We start from the raw sequence: 23,901 nt of genomic DNA on the forward strand, positions 1-23,901 counted from the left end.
ATAATATTGATATTGATAGTGTGTTGAGATGGGGTGGGGATGTGTGGTTTCTCATCATGGAAAGCTGTCTAACTGTTATATTGTTTTACCAGTTGCTGGATCGTCGTTCCCAGGAGTTGGTGGACACGCCTATCCTTGAGATACAGTACCATGAGTCTGAGAGAGCAATACAGGCCTTTGTGCAAGGTGAGCATGTGTCTCTGTGATGTCAGTATAAACTAATGTGGATGTGGCGACGTGCCTTTCAGTGGGACTCGCTGGGCAGTTACTGACATGATTTTCTTTGCAACATTAGCATAGTTTATTCTACATCTACTGGGATGTATTTTAATGTTCAAATGTTGGTGGATTGGAAGGGGTCATTAATTTGTTTTGAAGAGTTGCCTCCCTGGGCACGCCAGGATCAGCTGGATTAGCTCTGATTATGATGTTTGGTGTCTGTCACCCCCTTACCTTTCAGGTTCACTAAAGTAGGGAAGATCTACGACCTGCAGGACTTTGGGCGTTCCTCCTATGATAAGCTGACAAACTGTTAACTAATTTAGTTATTGCAACAAGTTCATTCACTTTGTTTTATGTTGCCAATACTTAGGTTGTTTCATGTGGAAGGTTGAACATTGTCAAGTATGTGATGTGTTGCAGACAGCGGCATGTGTGGCGTGACAAGCCTGATCTGTGTGATCGTGTCGGCCCTCTGCTCCCTCAACAAGAGATACATCATGATGGAGGGGGCGGCCTCAGGTAACACACACAGTTTTACATCCAGATCAGTGAGTTCACAAACAACTGTATGCAGCCCATGTAGGATAATGGTTTCATGAACCCAACAGCATTGTTGACCTGTTTTTATGGGACCGAAAAAAGCAATATAGTATGAAAACGAAAGAAACACAACATCTTCCCTGTCGCTTATTACAAAGTGTTGATGATAAACTGTTAGTTAGATTCGAATGTTTATTATACTGATTTTATTAAACTGATGTCAGATTTCCTGTATTTTTACTCTTGAAATACAACAATTCTGACAGTCATGGGGGTGGCCCTGTCATCTAAGGCCCCAGTTCAGTGTGTGTCCTTTGTGTCCTTTGAGCACGTCAGAAACCTATAGTCTTGTGTATAATTCCTGGTTGCCCTGGTTATGTTTCTAGGTTTGTTAGCACCATACCCATGTTGGTGGGTTTTGTGAAGTGGTAACCGTCTGAGACCTGCATCGTTGCTGCTGTCCTCCCACATTAAGTTGACATGCCGTGATATAACTGGAATAATGTTAAAGGCGGCAACTCACTCATTCCCTCAGCATCTTGTCAACTCATTATGAAACCCATTCATTCAATAATCAAAGGTTGCTGTTAACACCAAACACCAATTAGTAGTGAAAGTTATTTGTGAAAAAGTAAATATTTTCATCCATTGCCCCATACTTGACACTGCCAACTGTAAATCGTCAGTGTGCCAGGTATTTGGCCATCCTGTTTATGAAAGAGATGGCATAGAACCACAGATAAGAGCACATACAAGTATCGTGATACGTATCGGATCGTGAACAAGTTAATGGATACCTATTGGATCGCACAGTTGGTGTATTTTCCCAGCCCTATGGAAGAGCACAACGTTCCACTAATGATAAGCGTATTCTCGTATCCCAAAATATTCTCATAACATTGGAATTAAATAAAACTATAAACATTCTCGGTTCTGTCAGTTAGTTGTACAACAGTGAAACATCTCTACAATGGAGCCTCTTATTTCTGCATGAAGACAAATACAATACTGACTTCTTCGAGAGGCATTTAGAAGTTGGAGTACCAAGTTGGGGTAAGATATATGGATGAACAACTTCTTTATTACAATTAGGAGCGATGTTTTGGTGTAGGTTCTAACACAGTTTTCAAGCAAGTGATGTACAGAGTATGGTTGACAAGTATGTATACAGGATAGGAGGCCGTGTTTATACAGGTGAGTAGGTTTGAGATGCAGTTACACTGGAGTGGAGAAGCCTGTTATATACACAGAAGGGTCACCCATACTCTGTACATCACTTGCTTGATAACGGTGTTAGAACCTACAGCGCAACGTCGCTCCTAATTGTAATAAAGAAGTTGTATATCCATACATCTTAACCTTACTTACACTACTGACATCAGGGTGCACTCTTCATAATGGAAAACGGGGTTGCCCCCCTTCTCTATTTTTTTATGGGCGATGATATAGCATGTCATTCATGCCCTGGCTGTGTTCCCTAGGTGCCGGGGACCGCCTCATGGACCTGACCTCCCGGGACGGGGACTGGTTCCTCGACGAGTTGTCCAGCATGAGCGGCAATGTCAACATGTTCCTCGACACTCTCAAAAACAACACCATGGTAAGTATGTTGTTAGGATTTGAGACGTTGAGTACATGTGTATTGTATGTTATCACAGAAGTTGTGTGACAATTTACATGTTTCCATCTGAGTTTTGTGTATGTTTCAGGCAGGGGACGTGGAGAACTTCCGAGAGCTACACCATGCCCTGACTTCCACACACAATGCATATGTGGCCCTCCAGGTAACACAGACTCATGACTGGTGGCAATAGTGGTAACACAATAGGCCTACCTCATTATACAATACATGTCATGATGCTTGAGTCAAGCTACAGTATGTATCCCTACACTTAAACAATGCAGTTTTTAAGTCTTTTAAAGGTATGTAGAAGTGATATACATAAGGAAGAGAATATGTATGTCAACTTCTTTATTATGAGGAACACAACGTTTCAGAGTATATGCTTACTCCTTCATCAGGTGAATATATGTACCTGTTAGTGGCTATCAGTGTTAATTACCCCCTGCCTCCTGTTTTCCCATTGTCCATGGCCTATTACCAATCAGTGCTAAGTTAAGTGTAGGCCTCCCTTGTTAATTTTCACCTTTGTTATCTAAATACTCTTGTTGTCCTTACAGGTACATATATATCTTCTCTGCCTCATAGCATTTATTCACCTGATGAAGGAGTAAGTATATACTCCGAAATGCTGTGTTCCTCATAATAAAGAAGTTACATCCATATTCTCTTCCTTATGCAGTTTTTGTTCAAATGTTTTCATGGACCATCTTGTCAGACTAACAAGGTCATTGCTATCAACCAGTTTGTGTTTGTGTTAAAGTCACACATATATTCTTATGTCAAAATATTTTTACAGTATTTAAACTGCATGAGAGTTGATTTCCTTGGTGTTGTTAAGGGTTGGAACCATTTATTTAAACTCAACTTGTCTCACAACTCATTTTGCACTTGTGGCTCATGTAACAAAACATATTTTAGGAAAAAAACAAGAAGTCCTCCCAGACTTGTAAAGGTCTCTATTGGCTGTGTTTTACCTGATGCCGTGTTGTAGTCCTCCCTGACTTGTAAAGGTCTCTATTGGCTGTGTTTTACCCTGATGCTGTGTTGTAGTCCTCCCTGACTTGTACAGGTCTCTACTGCCTGTGTTTTACCTGATGCCGTGTTGTAGTCCTCCCAGACTTGTACAGGTCTCTATTGGCTGTGTTTTACCTGATGCCGTGTTGTAGTCCTCCCAGACTTGTACAGGTCTCTACTGCCTGTGTTTTACCTGATGCCGTGTTGTAGTCCTCCCAGACTTGTACAGGTCTCTACTGCCTGTGTTTTACCTGATGCTGTGTTGTAGTCCTCCCAGACTAGTACAGATCTCTACTGCCTGTGTTTTGCCCTGATGCCGTGTTGTAGTCCTCCCAGACTAGTACAGGTCTCTACTGGCTGTGTTTTACCTGATGCCGTGTTGTAGTCCTCCCTGACTTGTAAAGGTCTCTACTGCCTGTGTTTTACCCTGATGCTGTGTTGTAGTCCTCCCTGACTTGTACAGGTCTCTATTGGCTGTGTTTTACCTGATGCCGTGTTGTAGTCCTCCCAGACTTGTACAGGTCTCTTCTGCCTGTGTTTTACCCTGATGCCGTGTTGTAGTCCTCCCAGACTTGTACAGGTCTCTACTGCCTGTGTTTTACCCTGATGCCGTGTTGTAGTACTGTCAGACTTGTACAGGTCTCTACTGGCTGTGTTTTACCCTGATGCCGTGTTGTAGTCCTCCCAGACTTGTACAGGTCTCTTCTGCCTGTGTTTTACCCTGATGACGTGTTGTAGTCCTCCCAGACTTGTACAGGTCTCTTCTGCCTGTGTTTTACCCTGATGCCGTGTTGTAGTCCTCCCAGACTTGTACAGGTCTCTACTGCCTGTGTTTTACCCTGATGCCGTGTTGTAGTCCTCCCAGACTTGTACAGGTCTCTATTGGCTGTGTTTTACCCTGATGCCGTGTTGTAGTCCTCCCAGACTTGTACAGGTCTCTATTGGCTGTGTTATACCCTGATGCCATGTTGTGGTCCTCCCAGACTTGTACAGGTCTCTTCTGCCTGTGTTTTACCCTGATGCCGTGTTGTAGTCCTCCCAGACTTGTACAGGTCTCTATTGGCTGTGTTTTACCCTGATGCTGTGTTGTAGTCCTCCCTGACTTGTACAGGTCTCTATTGGCTGTGTTTTACCCTGATGCCGTGTTGTAGTCCTCCCAGACTTGTACAGATCTCTACTGCCTGTGTTTTACCCTGATGCCGTGTTGTAGTCCTCCCAGACTTGTACAGGTCTCTACTGCCTGTGTTTTACCTGATGCCGTGTTGTAGTCCTCCCAGACTTGTACAGATCTCTACTGCCTGTGTTTTACCCTGATGCCGTGTTGTAGTCCTCCCAGACTAGTACAGGTCTCTACTGCCTGTGTTTTACCTGATGCCGTGTTGTAGTCCTCCCAGACTTGTACAGGTCTCTACTGCCTGTGTTTTACCCTGATGCCGTGTTGTAGTCCTCCCAGACTAGTACAGGTCTCTACTGCCTGTGTTTTACCTGATGCCGTGTTGTAGTCCTCCCAGACTTGTACAGATCTCTACTGCCTGTGTTTTACCCTGATGCCGTGTTGTAGTCCTCCCAGACTAGTACAGGTCTCTACTGCCTGTGTTTTACCTGATGCCGTGTTGTAGTCCTCCCAGACTAGTACAGGTCTCTACTGCCTGTGTTTTACCTGATGCCGTGTTGTAGTCCTCCCTGACTTGTAAAGGTCTCTATTGGCTGTGTTTTACCCTGATGCCGTGTTGTAGTCCTCCCAGACTAGTACAGGTCTCTACTGGCTGTGTTTTACCCTGATGCCGTGTTGTAGTCCTCCCTGACTTGTAAAGGTCTCTATTGGCTGTGTTTTACCCTGATGCCGTGTTGTAGTCCTCCCAGACTTGTACTGGTCTCTACTGGCTGTGTTTTACCCTGATGCCGTGTTGCAGGACCTGAACATCAACTTCCGCACAATCATCCTGCCGGAGACCCTGAAGCTGATCCAGGCCCAGGACGCCAGTCTCTTGTCCTTGCTGTCGCACCTCGAGAACATGATCTCCGACCTCAAGCAGCCACTGGACGCCCTCGTCGCCCAGCTAGAGGTGCTGCACAGGAATGCTGTCATGGGAATAGAGGTATGTAATCTTGTCTACTCAGCATAAATATGTTGTCATGGGAATATAGGTATGTAATCTTGTCTACTCAGCATTATCATGCTGTCATGGGAATAGAGGTATGTAATCTTGTCTGCTCAGCATAATCATGCTATCTTGGGAATAGAGGTATGTAATCTTGTCTGCTCAGCATTATCATGCTGTCATGGGAATAGAGGTATGTAATCTTGTCTGCTCAGCATAATCATGCTGTCATGGGAATAGAGGTATGTAATCTTGTCTGCTCAGCATAAATATGTTGTCATGGGAATATAGGAATGTAAACTTGTCTACTCAGCATTATCATGCTGTCATGGGAATAGAGGTATGTAATCTTGTCTACTCAGCATAGTCATGCTGTCATGGGAATAGAGGTATGTAATTTTGTCTGCTCAGCATTATCATGCTGTCATGGGAATAGAGGTATGTAATCTTGTCTGCTCAGCATAATCATGCTGTCATGGGAATAGAGGTATGTAATCTTGTCTGCTCAGCATAATCATGCTGTCATGGGAATAGAGGTATGTAATCTTGTCTGCTCAGCATAATCATGCTGTCTTGGGAATAGAGGTATGTAATCTTGTCTGCTCAGCATAATCATGCTATCTTGGGAATAGAGGTATGTAATCTTGTCTGCTCAGCATAATCATGTTGTCATGGGAATATAGGTATGTAAACTTGTCTACTCAGCATTATCATGCTGTCATGGGAATAGAGGTATGTAATCTTGTCTACTCAGCATAGTCATGCTGTCATGGGAATAGAGGTATGTAATCTTGTCTGCTCAGCATTATCATGCTGTCATGGGAATAGAGGTATGTAATCTTGTCTGCTCAGCATAATCATGCTGTCATGGGAATAGAGGTATGTAATCTTGTCTGCTCAGCATAATCATGCTGTCATGGGAATAGAGGTATGTAATCTTGTCTGCTCAGCATAATCATGCTGTCTTGGGAATAGAGGTATGTAATCTTTTCTGCTCAGCATAATCATGCTATCTTGGGAATAGAGGTATGTAATCTTGTCTGCTCAGCATAATCATGTTGTCATGGGAATATAGGTATGTAAACTTGTCTACGCAGCATTATCAGCAATTCTGATCAATCTGTTTTCACAGAGCTGACGTACGCTGTAGTGTAATGTAGATATTTTGTTTGTGTACCTGATGTTTAGTCCAGTCACCTGACTGCATTTCCAATAAAGGAATTCACCATGAAATCTGTGATAGATTATTTTCCACTTTTTCAGTGTACTTTTATGAATTTATAGTGGTATTAAGCATAACATGTATAAGAACAAAAAGGTCTGAAACACTTTTACAAGGCCTGTTGTTGTAATAGATGGGTTTTTGTTGCAGAGTGTAACATTGTGCAGTAAAATATCATTAAAGAGTTTTGCAAGACAGATTGTTAACGTGAAAGATACAAGGAAAGGATACTCTAAACTCAACAGTGTCCAATTCTCAATTATGATCCACCATTAACCAATCATCTTGAAATGTTGACCAATACCCAACTTCCAGAACGATTCGATGGAGTGCATGACGATCGTGAGGAACATGCAGTGTGACTTCAACAAGCTGCTCCAGGGCTCTGACCACGACTCCGGGGACCTCACCCCGGGGCAGATGCTGCTGATGGGATTCAACGGCTTGTTCACCCGACTGGAGAATGAGTTTGCCAGCATGTTGGAGGCCATTGATTCTGTACAGGTGCCGGACGTCTGGAGGAAGGTGGACGTTGTCAAGGAGGCCAAGTCCATGCAGGTACAGGAACAGTGGTGCTTGTTACAACATCTCCTTCTTAATCATGTGGGAATCTCTGCAGCACTTCTTCTTCACATGTGTTTTTGTTTGTTTGTTGTTTAACGCCGCACTCAGCAATATTCCAGCACTATGACGGCAGTCTGTAAATAATCAAGTCTGGACCAGACAATCCAGTGATTGACATCATGGGTATTGATCCACGCAATTGAGATTCGATGACATGCATCATACACCCGATTCTGTTCGTCGCCTCTTACGACAAGCATAGTCGCCTTTTACAGCAAGCATGGGTTGCTGAAGACCTAGTCTACTCCGGATCTTCATGGGTCCTTGGTAATACAGTACTGAATGTCTGGAAAATAAATGTTGGCTCTTCAGAAGTTTGACCTAGTTAGTATTATTGTATGCAGCAAATATTGCAAGAATATACTTCTAACATTTTTACATCCAGTCTGACATCCATTCTGACCGGTTTCTTACTCTAGCTCTCAACTCCACTCTGACCTCATTCCAACCTCCATTCTTACTTTCATTCTGACCTCCATTCGGACCTCATTCCGACCTCCATTCTAACATTCATTCCAACCTCCATTCTGACCTGTTTCAGCTGTCCTCCTTCACCAGCAGCACTCGAGGTCTGTTGTCCAATCTGTTCTTCCTGAAGAGACTCCAGGCCATGCAGGACTTCTTCCACATGGGCACCCAGTTTGCTGCTGCCCTGCAGGGTGAGTGTACAACACACGTCTGTGAACCTTGCCAGTCACAGGACCAGGAATAACATGTGAACCATCTCATACGTCCCCTTTTCTGGAAGTTGATCTGACAGTAAAGGAGTCTTCAATCATCAAGCCATTTGTCTTTATTGGTTCACTCATAATCAGAGTATCCAGCATATGAGGATCTGATAGATATGTCTGTGTACTCGGAACAATACATTGTGGAGATGAACATAACGTGTTTTCAATGTAGAGGTACGTTACCTGTAGATTTAACTGCGCTTGATTGCATTTTGGAAGCAAGCATGCAGCATGTGGTTTTAAATGTTAAATTTAGCACAGTTAAATCTACAGGTAACCTAACTCTACATTAAAAGCACTGTAGGTTTATCTCCATTCTACCATTACTAAAACAAATGTGAACTCTTTAATGATAGTAAATATATTGAGTGAGGTGGCAAGGGGTGAGTCAAATATTTTGAGTAGGTTATCAATCTGAAAAGACCGATAACAGCGTTTAAACAAATAGGGTGCTGTATATTCTCAAGCAGTTGTTTATCAGATTGTAATACTTCACTCAAAACATATGACAGGCATTGAAAGCATATAGCACAGCAAGTTTGTAAGCTAACGTAAAGTATGTGCACCTGAAGAAAACTAAGCAGGTCTTGCATGGTTTCATTCCCCATTACATGATGTCAAACTGCTCATTGTCTTGAAAATATGTCAAAGTCGTATATATATAAAAAAAACTCCCAATTTCGTTAAAGTTCTCCGTTGTCCCCAAAACTTGAAATGCATTTGTTATCGTGTTTTCTACATAAGATGTATTGCCACACATTGAATATTGTAGAACTGGAACTCTTCTTTTTGTAACTTGTCATTGTACATAACAATGTTTCAAAATACCTACCAAAAGAAGTACTTTTCTATACACATTTGCTTACATGGGGATGTTTCCATCAAATCAGCTGTTTCTGACAGGGCTGGTTATTGTGATTTGACACCTGATTGACCAATTAGTATCATTCCTAAGTCATTCCAAATCCATGTAAAAATCTGGATTTATTCTGTTTCACCGAATTCCCAGGTAGAGCAGCAACAACATTGTAGCCATATGAAGACTGCTTTTATAGGGACTTAAGTTACAACACATACGTCCTGGCCATGGATGGCACCAAATGGTCCTGACTTTAACAACCAGGCTGTGTGTGACATCAGTCTTTGTGTTGCAGGCCTTGATGGCGGAGTGTGCTACGATGATGAGCAGATGGCCAAACCTATCAAGAAATTCATTGCAGACTATGTGAGGAAGCAGGTAGGTTCAAACTCAGTAGAAGTTTGACCCAATCTCATTAAAATCCGATCTTTGTTCTCACTACCGCTGATCAAAGATCTGAGGACATCCGATTAAGGGTCATGTCAGACCAACATTTCGCAAACTTTGACTGACCAATGGAATGACTGAGAAGAAGTCAACATTAGCAAATCAGAAGGCAGATTTCTCGTGCTTTATGGCACAAGTTTCAAAATGGTGACTACGCTTCGAAACATATTTTGACAAATTTGCAATTAAAATTGGAAAACTGAACAAAGGAACATTTTGGAATGGCTAACAGATGGCCTAGATTCCATGGATTCAGTCGTAAAGCCCATGTCTGTCATTAGGAATACCTGGGTTTTTTTCAAGGTTGCATGATTAGAAAACGATTTCTGACTGCCATTTTCCTGATCTGGCAAGCGATGCTGTGATTGGTCAGATGAAAGGTCATTCTGACATGACCCATAATCAGATGTCCTCAGATCTCTGTTCAGCGGTAGCGAGAAGTAAGATCTGATTTGAATGAGATTGAAGTTTGACTAAATAAACTGATTTGCCAATGAATAATGGTGGTAGGTTAAGGTTATCCTTTCTGATTCCCTTTACTTGTGAGAAATTAAACAATAGTTATCATTGTGTATAATTCTATGAATGATACGTCTATTACATCATAGCCATAAATTCTTCTGGTGACGTTACAATATGGCTAAAATACCACTACAATACCCAATTAAAGATGTTTGGCAGTAAAGAGGACGTCTGTTGAAAATTGATAAAATATTTATGGTGTGATTCTCAGCATAAACAATCTATGGCTATGATGTATTATAGCTAAAATGGATAGAATTATCATTAGACCGCCCGCACGTTATCAGAAATGAGCGGGGCCACTGTAACTTGATAATGCCCTCATATTGCTTGACGACGGGCCATTATCAAGCCTGTTGTTAGGTGACGTCATAGGGTAGAGAAAATGACGTCACGTATTTTAGTGACGTCATCTAGTTTGTTCTATGACGTTTCCATATTTGTAAAATGTGGTCAGTGACATTCGTGTTGATTGCAGTAAATATTTCAAAACCGATGTTGTTGTTTCTTTTTATTTGATATCAAATTCCATCCATTTTAGCTATAATAACGGTAACGCTCTTTTCCAGGGCATTATCATTTGCAGAAGCCCTCGGTCTTTTCAACTGCCCTCCTTCGTCGTGCAGTTAATGGAAAACCTCGGGCTTCTGCAAATGATAATGCCCTGAAAAAAAAAGCGTTACCCTTATAATAGAGGTAGGGTATTTGTTAGAATTATGTCATTTATAAGACATGTGGCATGTTTCCCAGGTGATTGGTTTCCCCTCCCAAATCCTGGGCTACATCATCTGTGTGTTTGTGGACACCCTCGGCGTGAATGTCACTGCGGAGATCGAGCTGAAGGATGTTGGGGCCGAGTCAAAGGTGCCGCTGGATGACCTGTGCAAGAAGGCAGTTGACCAGTGCTTGAGGAACTCTCAGTTCCAGCATGTCCACCTGACTCAAGCCACCTCCCTGACAGGGTCTCAGGACTCCTCCTGGAGAAAACATGATCTGGCCAGGTGAGTTCCTTCTCAGTCTGAACCGTACTATCACTCCACAACATGATCTGGCCAGGTGAGTTCCTTCTCAGTCTGAACTGTACTACCACTCCACAACATGATCTGGCCAGGTGAGTTCCTTCTCAGTCTGAACCATACTACCACTCCACAACATGATCTGGCCAGGTCAGTTCCTTCTCAGTCTGAACTGTACTACCACTCCACAACATGATCTGGCCAGGTGAGTTCATGCTCAGTCTGAACCGTACTACCACTCCACAACATGATCTGGCGTGGTGAGTTCCCTCAAAGTCTGAACCATACTACCACTCCACAACTTGATCTGGCCAGGTGAGTTCCTTCTCAGTCTGAACTGTACTACCACTCCACAACATGATCTGGCCAGGTGAGTTCCTTCTCAGTCTGAACCATACTACCACTCCACAACATGATCTGGCCAGGTGAGTTCCTTCTCAGTCTGAACAGTACTACCACTCCACAACATGATCTGGCCAGGTGAGTTCCTTCTCAGTCTGAACCGTACTACACCTCCACAACAACTGTTACTGTGTTTCCATTGTGATTAAATCCAGTTTCACTGGCAGAGTAACAACTAGCACCGTCTGAAGTTTGATTTTTTAACGTGACAAAACAGTATTTTAGGGATCAGCTCAATTTCTCAATCAGCTTTCAAATTCATGGTTATCTCATTTAAAGGGGAAGTGTACACGCAAAAATTACTGTCTTTCTTTTTCTAAACAAAACGCAATTTTAGAATAAGTTGGTATCTGTGTTTGAAAATATACACTCATTTTTTTCACAGTGAAAGTAGGAAGCTCACAATAGTGTGAAAATGATATGCCGTTATGAGGCCTTCGTTTTTCGAGCTAAACAGGCCTGAGTTATCCCCCTTAGATTATGACGTAATTGGTGCCAATTCAACTGGGTCCCTGTCTATTCTGAACGCAAAAGATATCAAGTACAAGTTTTCGGTAAAAACGACATGGCCTACGACACACTCCGACGCAGTGGTGACTCAGCATAACACTATGCTGGCTGGCATCTGAGACGCTAGAATCACACACCTGTACCTACACCACGTGAAGCGGCTCTAACAAAGCATGATGACGTCATAATGTTTATCAATTGGCACCAATGACGTCATATTGCAAGGGGCATAAGCCATGGTGTTTTTGTTATGGAAATAGAACACTTGGTAAATGTGAAAAATATAAATCGTTTTAATGCAAAACATATGTTAATTAATTGTGATATTTTTATATTTTTGTCTATGACACTTCTAGGTTAACACTTTTATTGTGGAAAAAGTACAAGAAAATTAGGTTCATTTCCGTGTGAACTTGCCCTTTAAGTGAAGTAGCCTTATTTTCCAGTTCAGATATCCAAGTTTTGTTTTCTAATGGTGCATAACTAGACAAGAAGGAAATCCCCAAGGGTAAAAAGGCGGTCAGTATTTGAAATCATTGAAGTCACCAAGATGCTTGTCATGAGTTAGTTATGAGGCAGTCTGGTAATATTGATCAAATCTTTCGCTGAATTGAAAGCCTAATAAGATTGAATGTTTCTGCTCCCAGACGTCTGGACAACAACATCAGCCTGGTAAAGACGTCCCTGCAGCGCTGTCAGCCTCAGGTGGCCAGGTTCCAGTGGCTGCATGAGGACCTGTTCTCACAGGCCGGCCGCCATCCCACCCAGTTTGACCTGCCAGTCAGAGCCAATGTCATGTCCGAAATGAGAAAGGTGAGTTTACATTTCTTCAATGGTTTTTTTACAAATAAAGACTTCCAAATGTTTTTTAAGTTGTATTCTGAATAAATTTCTGTGGACTGAAAACTTTACTGTCACGTCTAAATACATCAGAACTTGTGTATGTATTGTCTTCTACGTTTCACACCTGTCTGTCATACCGATATAGCCCGTGACTGACTTAACTGTTGTCAGCATCCTCCAGCAGTTCATGTAACTGCTATCTTATCTCTGTTTCTGATCCCATTCCCAGTTGTATCTTGTCCTTCTTAGCTACCTGGTGTAGCAGGGTCCTTACAGCAGTGTGTTACAGAGCCTGTAAAAAAACATACATGTGTGTGTCATGCAATCCTGCTCCTGCGAAGATCCGGTTAGAATTGGCCTTCAGTAACCCATGCTTGCCGTAAAAGGTGACGATGCTTGTCTTAAGAGGCGACTAACGGGATCGGGTTGTCAGGCTCGCTGACTTGGTTGATGCATATCATTGTATTCCAGTTGCATGGATGGATTGTCTGGTCCAGACTCGATTATTTACAGACCGCCGTCATGTAGCTGGAATATTGCTGAGTGTGGCGTTAAACAACAAGCAAAACAGACAAACAAGCATGCAGTCCCTGTTGAGCCAGGAGGGGGTGATCGCTGGGTGTGAAGACCTGACTTACATGCCTGTTACATGTGTTCAGGGCATGCAGTCCCTGTTGAGCCAGGAGGAGGTGATCGCTGGGTGTGAAGACCTGACTAACATGCCTGTTACATGTGTTCAGGGCATGCAGTCCCTGTTGAGCCAGGAGGGGGTGATCGCTGGGTGTGAAGACCTGACTTACATGCCTGTTACATGTGTTCAGGGCATGCAGTCCCTGTTGAGCCAGGAGGGGGTGATTGCTGGGTGTGAAGACCTGACTTACATGCCTGTTACATGTGTTCAGGGCATGCAGTCCCTGTTGAGCCAGGAGGGGGTGATCGCTGGGTGTGAAGACCTGACTAACATGCCTGTTCCATGTGTTCAGGGCATGCAGTCCCTGTTGAGCCAGAAGGGGGTGATCGCTGGGTGTGAAGACCTGACTTACATGCCTGTTACATGTGTTCAGGGCATGCAGTCCCTGTTGAGCCAGGAGGAGGTGATCGCTGGGTGTGAAGACCTGACTTACATGCCTGTTACATGTGTTCAGGGCATGCAGTCCCTGTTGAGCCAGGAGGAGGTGATCGCTGGGTGTGAAGACCTGACTAACATGCCTGTTACATGTGTTCAGGGCATGCAGTCCCTGTTGAGCCAGAAGGGGGTGATCGCTGGGTGTGAAGACCTGACTTACATGCCTGTTACATGTGTTCAGGGCATGCAGTCCCTGTTGAGCCAGGAGGGGGTGATCGCTGGGTGTGAAGACCTGACTAACATGCCTGTGTTACATGTGTTCAGGGCATGCAGTCCCTGTTGAGCCAGGAGGAGGTGATCGCTGGGTGTGAAGACCTGACTTACATGCCTGTGTTACATGTGTTTAGGGCATGCAGTCCCTGTTGAGCCAGGAGGGGGTGATCGCTGGGTGTGAAGACCGCTACAGTCAGTTGGAGGGTAGCATCACGCAGAGACTACGGTGGGCCGCCGGCGCCAACCCAACACTCAACTTTGTCCTGCAGCAGTTTGAGGAGGCAAGCAATCGCAGGAAAATGTCACTTGAGGTATGGAAGCATGGTTGCTTGGCTGCGGAACAGATTTAATGTTACATAGAAATGCAATAAAATAGAGGATGACAATTTTTTTGTTTCTTTCTTTACCTTTAATATTCATGTAACACGTTATATTTTCTTAGAAAAGTACAGATGTTTCCATTGTGTGCTACTTAATGACCAAACTAACAATCAGTCAAGTGTTACCACTGAGTGTTTCTGTTCTTATCACAATTCACTGCAAGTGACTTCAAAACTTTTCATGCGAATCCTACACAAGACAAATGGTGCATCTCGAGTTATGGATCTATGACGTCACATGTGATGCATTCATGAGCGTTGGTTCACACACCATAACAGTATGTTCATTTGTGCATGGAACCAATCTAATATCTCTTGAGTTTGAGTAATTCTTCAATTATTAACTACATGAATGGTATTTGCATTTCTTGTGTCCGTGACTATATATAGTAACACTTAACTGTGCGGAAAGGAAAAATGATTTGGAAAAGGACTAGGTTAGTGAGACCATTGACCTGTATTACACTGCCGGAAATGCAAATCAAGGGAGGTATGTCGTTAATAAGCCGTTTTTTAAAGAATATTTTTCTATGTTATCAATTCTAGACATATATATATATAATGATGGTGTTTCTTGTTTCAGACGGAGAGCAAGATGGTGACGGAGGTTGTCTCTCTGTGTCAGGGTATCTTGCACTTCGAAGCACTGAGAACACGGACAGCTGAGGCAGTGTCCTCCGACACCAACTTCCTCACTCACATCAACAGGTGGGAAGAACATCAGGCAGACTTGTTTCTCTGTTTGTGGACTGCCTCTGTGGTCTAGTGGTAGAGCGTCCGCCCAGAGAGCAGAAGGTCCGGGATTTCATCCCCGGCCACATCATACTACAAGATGTTAAAAGATGATAAAAGATTGAACTTGTTGTTACCCTATCTGGCACTCGGCATTAAAGGGCTAAAACAAAGACTGGTCTGCTCAGAGTCAGTATACTGTGTCTGAGTTGGGTATTCATGTTAAATTGAGGCATGGTATCTCAATGTGCTGGCACTATAAGATCGTCATTAGTCCAGACTAGTACAAGCAGCCACACACGCACATGCATTCACGTCGCTATATAAGTGCAATAACCTTGGACGCAACGTGAAACCCCATTTCACCACCTCTATGTTTGTGCAACAACATTAAACTAGTTTCTGTCAATAACAAAGTCAAGTGAGGCAGGCTTTGATATACATGAATCTAACGCTGTTGTCTCAGTAGATGTTACATGAATCTAACGCTGTTGTCTTGGCAGATGTAACGAGGTGTGCATGTTGATGGAGTCGTCCAGCAGCAGTGTCTCGGACCTGGAGGTGCAGCTGATGACCACACGGGTAGGTGATGACTACACGGGTAGGTGATGACCACATGGGTAGGTGATGACCACGCGGGTAGGTGATGACCACACGGGTAGGTGATGACTACACGGGTAGGTGATAGTGATGACTACACCAGTAGGTGATGACCACACGAGTAGGTGATGACTACTCGGTTTAGGTGATGACCACACGGGTAGGTGATGACCACACTTGTAGGTGATGACCACACGGGTAGGTGATGACCACACGGGTAGGTGATGACTACATGGGTAGGTGACCACACGGGTAGGTGATGACCACACGGGTAGGTGATGACTACACGGGTAGGTGATGACCACACGGGTAGGTGACCACACGGGGAGGTGATGACTACATGGGTAGGTGACCACACAGGTAGGTGACCACACGGGTAGGTGATGACTACATGGGTAGGTGACCACACGGGTAGGTGATGACCACACGGGTAGGTAATGACTACACGGGTAGGTGATGACCACACGGGTAGGTGATGACCACGCGGGTAGGTGATGACCACACGGGTAGGTGATGACTACACGGGTAGGTGATAGTGATGACTACACCGGTAGGTGATGACCACACGAGTAGGTGATGACTACTCGGTTAAGGTGATGACCACACGGGTGTTGATGGAGTCGTCCAGCAGCAGTGTCTCGGACCTGGAGGTGCAGCTGATGACCACACGGGTAGGTGATGACTACACGGGTAGGTGATGACCACATGGGTAGGTGATGACCACGCGGGTAGGTGATGACCACACAGGTAGGTGATGACTACACGGGTAGGTGATAGTGATGACTACACCGGTAGGTGATGACCACACGAGTAGGTGATGACTACTCGGTTTAGGTGATGACCACACGGGTAGGTGATGACCACACTTGTAGGTGATGACCACACGGGTAGGTGATGACCACACGGGTAGGTGATGACTACATGGGTAGGTGACCACACGGGTAGGTAATGACCACACGGGTAGGTAATGACTACACGGGTAGGTGATGACCACACGGGTAGGTGACCACACGGGTAGGTGACCACACGGGTAGGTGATGACTACATGGGTAGGTGACCACACGGGTAGGTGATGACCACACGGGTAGGTGATGACTACACGGGTAGGTGATGACCACACGGGTCGGTGACCACACGGGGAGGTGATGACTACATGGGTAGGTGACCACACGGGTAGGTGACAACATGGGTAGGTGACAACACGGGTAGGTGACCACACGGGTAGGTGATGACCACACGGGTAGGTGATGACCACACGGGTAGGTGATGACTACACGGGTAGGTGATGACCACATGGGCAGGTGATGACCACACAGGAAGGTTACCACACGGGTAGGTGATGACCACACAGGTAGGTGATGACCATCCGGGTAGGTGATGACTACAGGGGTAGTTGACCATACAGGGGTAGTTGACCATACAGGTAGGTGACCACACTTGTAGGTGATGACTACACGGGTAGGTGATGACTACATGGGTAGGTGACCACACAGGTAGTTGATGACTACACGGGTAGGTGACCACACAGGTAGGTGACCATACGGGTAGGTGATGACTACACGGGTAGGTGATGACCACACGGGTAGGTGATGACCACACGGGTAGGTGATGACTACACGGTAAGGTGATGACCACACGGGTAGGTGATGACCACACGGGTAGGTGATGACTACACGGGTACGTGATGACTACAGCCTCTTTCACAGCCCACCCTGTGGGGCCCCAGTCACCCATGCTTGGAGCTGTGGGGTAGCCTAGTTAGGTTAAAGTGTTTGTTCATCACATCGAAGACTCGGGTTCAATTCCTGACATTGGTACAATGTGTGAAGCCCATTTCTGGTGATCCCCGCCGTGATATTGCTTGAATATTGATAAAAGTGGCGTAAAACCAGACTCACTCACTGTCACCTGTGACTCTGCCATGGACGATAAGGAACGCAGTTTGCCCAGTCATTGTAATACATGGCCCAAAAATCATTAACTGACCAGCTCTATGACATTAATGGACCAGTTAAGATATGGGTTAGAATTAGTCTTCAGCAACCCATGTTTGTTTTCCTGTAGTAACACCTCTGAATATCCCCTGCATAGTATATGACGCCTCTTGTCAGAGAAAAGTGCTGAATGTGTACGATTAGTCTAGCATTCATAAAGGTGCTCTGATGCATGGGTCATGTTTCGTGCTTTGTCTTCCAGTCCCCAGAGGAGGGTGAGAAGATCACTGCCCAGTGGCTGGAGTCCACGCTGGACCAGGTCAACAAGGACGTTGCAGAGATGGACACACAGACAGACACCATAAAGGCAGAGATTGATGGATTCAAAGTACGTTAGAAAAGAAATTCCAGTCAATCTTCTTATTTGGGTATTTGGGAACAACATCACAGAAACTTGATTGTAACATGTCAGTTGTTTCTCGTTTTGTACTTCAAAGATAGAGAAGCATCATGGATGAAACTCTCCATGGAAATGAGCATATTTTTGCTATTGTACTGTGAACTGTGTTTTTTTATGTCTTAAGGTGACTTTGAAAAATGTTTTTAGATAAGCATCCAGGACAAGGTCTCAACAATCAAGACAGTGCTAGCATCCCATCACAAGCTGATGTCTGATCTGCGCTCCATCCTTAAGTCCATGGCCAAGGTAGGTTGCAGGGTAGCAGGGGGTATTTGCTGGAAATCCCTGGTCTAGTGGCAGAGCGTCCACCTGGAGAGCGGAAGGTCCGGCAGGTTTAGCCCACTAGGCCTTATAATGCGGACATGTAGCAAATCCCTTAGAAAGGACAAATTTCTACTAGTCCTTAGGATACCTTAACTATTGGGCATTTTGGCAAGGACTATAGGACTAGTGCCAATTTCGAACGCTGCCCGGGGTTCTTGTTGTTACCGACCTGTGAAGATCCGGGGTAGAATAGGTCTTCAGCAACCCATGCTTGCCGTAAAAAGGCGACTATGCTTGTCGTAAGAGGCGACTAACGGGATCGGGTGGTCAGGCTCACTGACTTGGTTGATGCATGTCATCGTATCCCAATTGCATGGATCGATGCTCATGATGTCAATCACTGGATTGTCTGGTTCAGACTCGATTATTAACAAACCGCCGTCATATAGCTGGAATATTGCTCAGTGCGGCGTTAAACAACAAACAAACATTAACTGCAGAATGGTATCTCAGTGGGCTAGCACTATAAAAGACTAGTACAAGCGGCCACGCACACGTGCATGCATGTGGCTATATATTAAATGCAATAATCTTGGTTGCGACGTTAAACCCCACTTCACCTCAACCTACACTGGCAGAGGTCCACCTTAGTTATAATGTACTTCATTAATATAAGGTAGAGTACTGAAGTAAAATCATTGTGGCAGTGGCATTGTCCTCGGTTGATAGAAGGTAGAATATTGAGGGAACCCCTAATTGTGGAATACAAGAAAGAGTGTTGAAGTAACCATGGTAATGGTAATGTTATCCCCCTTTCTGCAGCAAGAGGAGCAGGACTATGGTGACTACGTCATTGAGGGGGGTATCCGGGAGTACCTGGCCACCTATAAGAATTTCTCGGAGAACATGGCTGCCGCCCTTAAGACTGCCGTGAGCGATGACATGACCAAAGAGGGCATGCAGGAGGCCAGGGTGATGCTGGCAGATCTGTTGGAGCAAATACCACAGTGAGTGATGCTTTATCTTTTGAAATAACCGACCGCCTCTAATAGTAGAGCATCCACCCAGAGAGCAGAAGGTCAAGTGTGATGCCTTGCTGTGTCATACGAGAAGATGTTAAAAGATGGTACTTGTTACCCTGCCTGGCACTCGGCATTAAGGGTCTACAACAAGGACTGGTTGGCTCGGAGTCAGTATACTGTGTGGTGAAAAATGTAATCTTGGTCACAGACTTGCCAATAGTTGGATTGTCTCTTGAGAGTTAAAAAAAATGAGCCGTTTTTGTTCCTTTTAGCCATACCTCCATACTCCATAGTGTCATAGGTACAAAAGTGGAAATCATTGAAACATTCTTTTGAAAGTTATATACAAGTTTATTAGACTCACATCTAGCCACTTTTTATTTTGGGTGGTGGCGTTGTCTCATCATGCTGAACACCCAGGTTCCATTCCCTACATGGGCAATATGTATGAAGTCCGTGTCTGGTGTCCCCTGTCCCCTGTCCCATGGGCAATATATATGACGTCCATGGCTGGTGTCCCCTGTCCCCTGTCCCCTGTCCCCTTGTCCCATGGGCAATATATATGACGTCCATGTCTGGTGTCCCCTGTCCCCTGTCCCCTGTTCCATGGTCAATATATATGAAGTCCATGCCTGGTGTCCCCTGTCCCCTGTCCCATGGTCAATATATATGACGTCCATGTCTGGTGTCCCCTGTCCCCTGTCCCCTGTCCCATGGGCAATATATATGAAGTCCATGCCTGGTGTCCCCTGTCCCCTGTCCCCTGTCCCCTGTCCCATGGTCAATATATATGAAGTCCATGTCTGGTGTCCCCTGTCCCCCTGTCCCCTGTCCCATGGGCAATATATATGAAGTCCATGCCTGGTGTCCCCTGTCCCCCTGTCCCCTGTCCCATGGGCAATATATATGAAGTCCATGTCTGGTGTCCCCTGTCCCCCTGTCCCCTGTCCCATGGGCAATATGTATGAAGTCCATGTCTGGTGTCCCCTGTCCCCCTGTCCCCTGTCCCATGGGCAATATGTATGAAGTCCATGCCTGGTGTCCCCTGTCCCCCTGTCCCCTGTCCCATGGGCAATATATATGAAGTCCATGGCTGGTGTCCCCTGTCCCATGGTCAATATATATGAAGTCCATGGCTGCTGTCCCCTGTCCCCTGTCCCCTTGTCCCATGGGCAATATATATGAAGTCCATGCCTGGTGTCCCCTGTCCCCCTGTCCCCTGTCCCATGGGCAATATATATGAAGTCCATGGCTGCTGTCCCCTGTCCCATGGTCAATACATATGAAGTCCATGTCTGGTGTCCCCTGTCCCCCTGTCCCCTGTCCCATGGGCAATATATATGAAGTCCATGGCTGCTGTCCCCTGTCCCATGGTCAATATATATGAAGTCCATGTCTGGTGTCCCCTGTCCCCCTGTCCCCTGTCCCATGGGCAATATATATGAAGTCCATGGCTGCTGTCCCCTGTCCCATGGGCAATATATATGAAGTCCATGTCTGGTGTCCCCTGTCCCCCTGTCCCCTGTCCCATGGGCAATATATATGAAGTCCATGGCTGCTGTCCCCTGTCCCATGGTCAATATATATGAAGTCCATGTCTGGTGTCCCCTGTCCCCCTGTCCCCTTGTCCCATGGGCAATATATATGAAGTCCATGCCTGGTGTCCCCTGTCCCCCTGTCCCCTGTCCCATGGGCAATATATATGAAGTCCATGTCTGGTGTCCCCTGTCCCCCTGTCCCCTGTCCCATGGGCAATATATATGAAGTCCATGGCTGCTGTCCCCTGTCCCATGGTCAATATATATGAAGTCCATGTCTGGTGTCCCCTGTCCCCCTGTCCCCTGTCCCATGGGCAATATATATGAAGTCCATGGCTGCTGTCCCCTGTCCCATGGGCAATATATATGAAGTCCATGTCTGGTGTCCCCTGTCCCCTGTCCCCTGTCCCATGGGCAATATATATGAAGTCCATGGCTGCTGTCCCCTGTCCCATGGGCAATATATATGAAGTCCATGGCTGCTGTCCCCTGTCCCCTGTCCCCTGTCCCCTGTCCCATGGGCAATATATATGAAGTCCATGCCTGGTGTCCCCTGTCCCCTGTCCCCTGTCCCATGGGCAATATATATGAAGTCCATGCCTGGTGTCCCCTGTCCCCTGTCCCCTGTCCCATGGTCAATATATATGACGTCCATGCCTGGTGTCCCCTGTCCCCTGTCCCCTGTCCCATGGGCAATATGTATGAAGTCCATGGCTGGTGTCCCCTGTCCCCTGTGCCCTTGTCCCATGGGCAATATGTATGAAGTCCATGGCTGGTGTCCCCTGTCCCCTGTCCCCTTGTCCCCTGTCCCATGGTCAATATATATGAAGTCCATGCCTGGTGTCCCCTGTCCCCTGTCCCCTGTCCCATGGGCAATATATATGAAGTCCATGGCTGCTGTCCCCTGTCCCATGGGCAATATATATGAAGTCCATGGCTGCTGTCCCCTGTCCCCTGTCCCCTGTCCCCTGTCCCATGGGCAATATATATGAAGTCCATGCCTGGTGTCCCCTGTCCCCTGTCCCCTGTCCCATGGGCAATATATATGAAGTCCATGCCTGGTGTCCCCTGTCCCCTGTCCCCTGTCCCATGGGCAATATGTATGAAGTCCATGTCTGGTGTCCCCTGTCCCATGGGCAATACATATGAAGTCCATGTCTGGTGTCCCCTGTCCCCCTGTCCCCTGTCCCATGGGCTATAAAGTATGAAGTCCATGCCTGGTGTCCCCTGTCCCCTGTCCCCTGTCCCATGGGCTATAAAGTATGAAGTCCATGGCTGCTGTCCCCTGTCCCCTGTCCCCTGTCCCCTGTCCCATGGGCAATATATATGAAGTCCATGCCTGGTGTCCCCTGTCCCCTGTCCCCTGTCCCATGGGCAATATATATGAAGTCCATGCCTGGTGTCCCCTGTCCCCTGTCCCCTGTCCCATGGGCTATAAAGTATGAAGTCCATGGCTGGTGTCCCCTGTCCCCTGTCCCCTGTCCCATGGTCAATATATATGAAGTCAATGTCTGGTGTCCCCTGTCCCCTGTCCCATGGTCAATATATATGAAGTCCATGGCTGCTGTCCCCTGTCCCATGGTCAATATATATGACGTCCATGCCTGGTGTCCCCTGTCCCCTGTCCCCTGTCCCATGGGCAATATGTATGAAGTCCATGGCTGGTGTCCCCTGTCCCCTGTGCCCTTGTCCCATGGGCAATATGTATGAAGTCCATGGCTGGTGTCCCCTGTCCCCTGTCCCCCTGTCCCCTGTCCCATGGTCAATATATATGAAGTCCATGCCTGGTGTCCCCTGTCCCCTGTCCCCTGTCCCATGGGCAATATGTATGAAGTCCATGGCTGGTGTCCCCTGTCCCCTGTGCCCTTGTCCCATGGGCAATATATATGAAGTCCATGTCTGGTGTCCCCTGTCCCCTGTGCCCTTGTCCCATGGGCAATATGTATGAAGTCCATGGCTGGTGTCCCCTGTCGTGAAATTCCTGGAATATTGCTAAAAGCGCTGTAAAACCACTATTCCTTTTTTTTTCTAGAACTTACAATTTTCACATTGCAATAGTTCTTATATCTAGGCAATGGCATGCTTGTTTCACAGTACTGCCGAATGTCAGGGTGTGATATGTAATCTGTGTCTTCCCTGCAGGATATACGACACCCTGCTGCAGTTTGCTCCACCCATCCTGCCCGACACGGAGGAAGAAGAGGAAGAGAACCCTACCAGCAAGGAGAACAATCAGGGTACACACAATACTTGTGGAGTTAGTTGTTCAACAAAGTTCCGCAAAATAACTAATTTTAATTTTCGTTGCACGTTACAAAGGTTTATCTTTGTCCTGTTTCAAACATGTTATGTTCACCTATGATAAGAATAGACATAGACTAGGTCCTTCCTTCCACCAGGGGCGTAGGGTGGCTTACTAGGAGATAGCTGACAGTGTCTTTCCTTATCAAATGAGGATCATCATTAGAAGGAATATAATCCGAGCCTTGGCTCTGTCGACTACTGCAGATATATTTGATATGAAAAGACATTTAAATGAGCAGGGACCAAGAACCGTGGAACGGGCCTCTGGGCCAGATGGAGAACGATCCCCAACACACGAGACCAAGCTGCTCTGTTACACGAATCAAATCTTTGCGAAGATTTACATGCAAGGTTTTTTGTGAATTGACAAATCAGCTGTCCAACCCGACTGCTGCCAGGAGAAGAGCAGCAGGGCACCCCAATGTATCAGTTACACTCAGCGTGGCAGTGTACGTTAGTGATACTCTACTGCTGAGGCCTGTCTCTCCCTTGTATGGTCTCTGGGATGAGATCCTATTTGTCTTCCAGTATCAATTTACAATACTGAGTTAGTTATTTTCAGAAAATATTTTCTATTACCATATCAAGAAGGTTTTATGAACCCTTGGGAGGTGTGGCGACGCAGGTTTCAACACTTGCATGGACTAATT

General features: G+C 45.7%; 1 protein-coding gene across 3 annotated transcripts in view; it reads left to right on the forward strand.

Annotated features, from left to right (window-relative positions):
• The window catches only part of LOC124137375 (serine/threonine-protein kinase SMG1-like), a 124,255-nt gene that overhangs the window by 93,764 nt on the left and 6,590 nt on the right, over positions 1–23,901 (forward strand). For 2 of the 3 annotated variants that reach the window (XM_048390006.1, XM_048390007.1), the window contains exons 54-70: positions 93–186; positions 643–741; positions 2,244–2,362; positions 2,472–2,546; positions 5,314–5,499; positions 7,040–7,282; positions 7,890–8,007; positions 9,234–9,316; positions 10,658–10,908; positions 12,483–12,648; positions 14,152–14,328; positions 14,981–15,105; positions 15,633–15,711; positions 17,926–18,051; positions 18,271–18,369; positions 19,210–19,394; positions 23,090–23,184. In XM_048390006.1, coding sequence (XP_048245963.1) covers positions 93–186; positions 643–741; positions 2,244–2,362; positions 2,472–2,546; positions 5,314–5,499; positions 7,040–7,282; positions 7,890–8,007; positions 9,234–9,316; positions 10,658–10,908; positions 12,483–12,648; positions 14,152–14,328; positions 14,981–15,105; positions 15,633–15,711; positions 17,926–18,051; positions 18,271–18,369; positions 19,210–19,394; positions 23,090–23,184 — 2,320 coding nt within the window. Of the gene's footprint in view, positions 1–92; positions 187–642; positions 742–2,243; positions 2,363–2,471; positions 2,547–5,313; positions 5,500–7,039; positions 7,283–7,889; positions 8,008–9,233; positions 9,317–10,657; positions 10,909–12,482; positions 12,649–13,337; positions 14,103–14,151; positions 14,329–14,980; positions 15,106–15,632; positions 15,712–17,925; positions 18,052–18,270; positions 18,370–19,209; positions 19,395–23,089; positions 23,185–23,901 lie in introns of those variants that run through there. The other variant, XM_048390008.1, reaches the window with a different exon arrangement.

Source organism: Haliotis rufescens, unplaced genomic scaffold (assembly GCF_023055435.1).
Source record: "Haliotis rufescens isolate VD_foot unplaced genomic scaffold, xgHalRufe1.0.p SCAF_80, whole genome shotgun sequence".
NCBI classification, from domain to species: domain Eukaryota; kingdom Metazoa; phylum Mollusca; class Gastropoda; order Lepetellida; family Haliotidae; genus Haliotis; species Haliotis rufescens.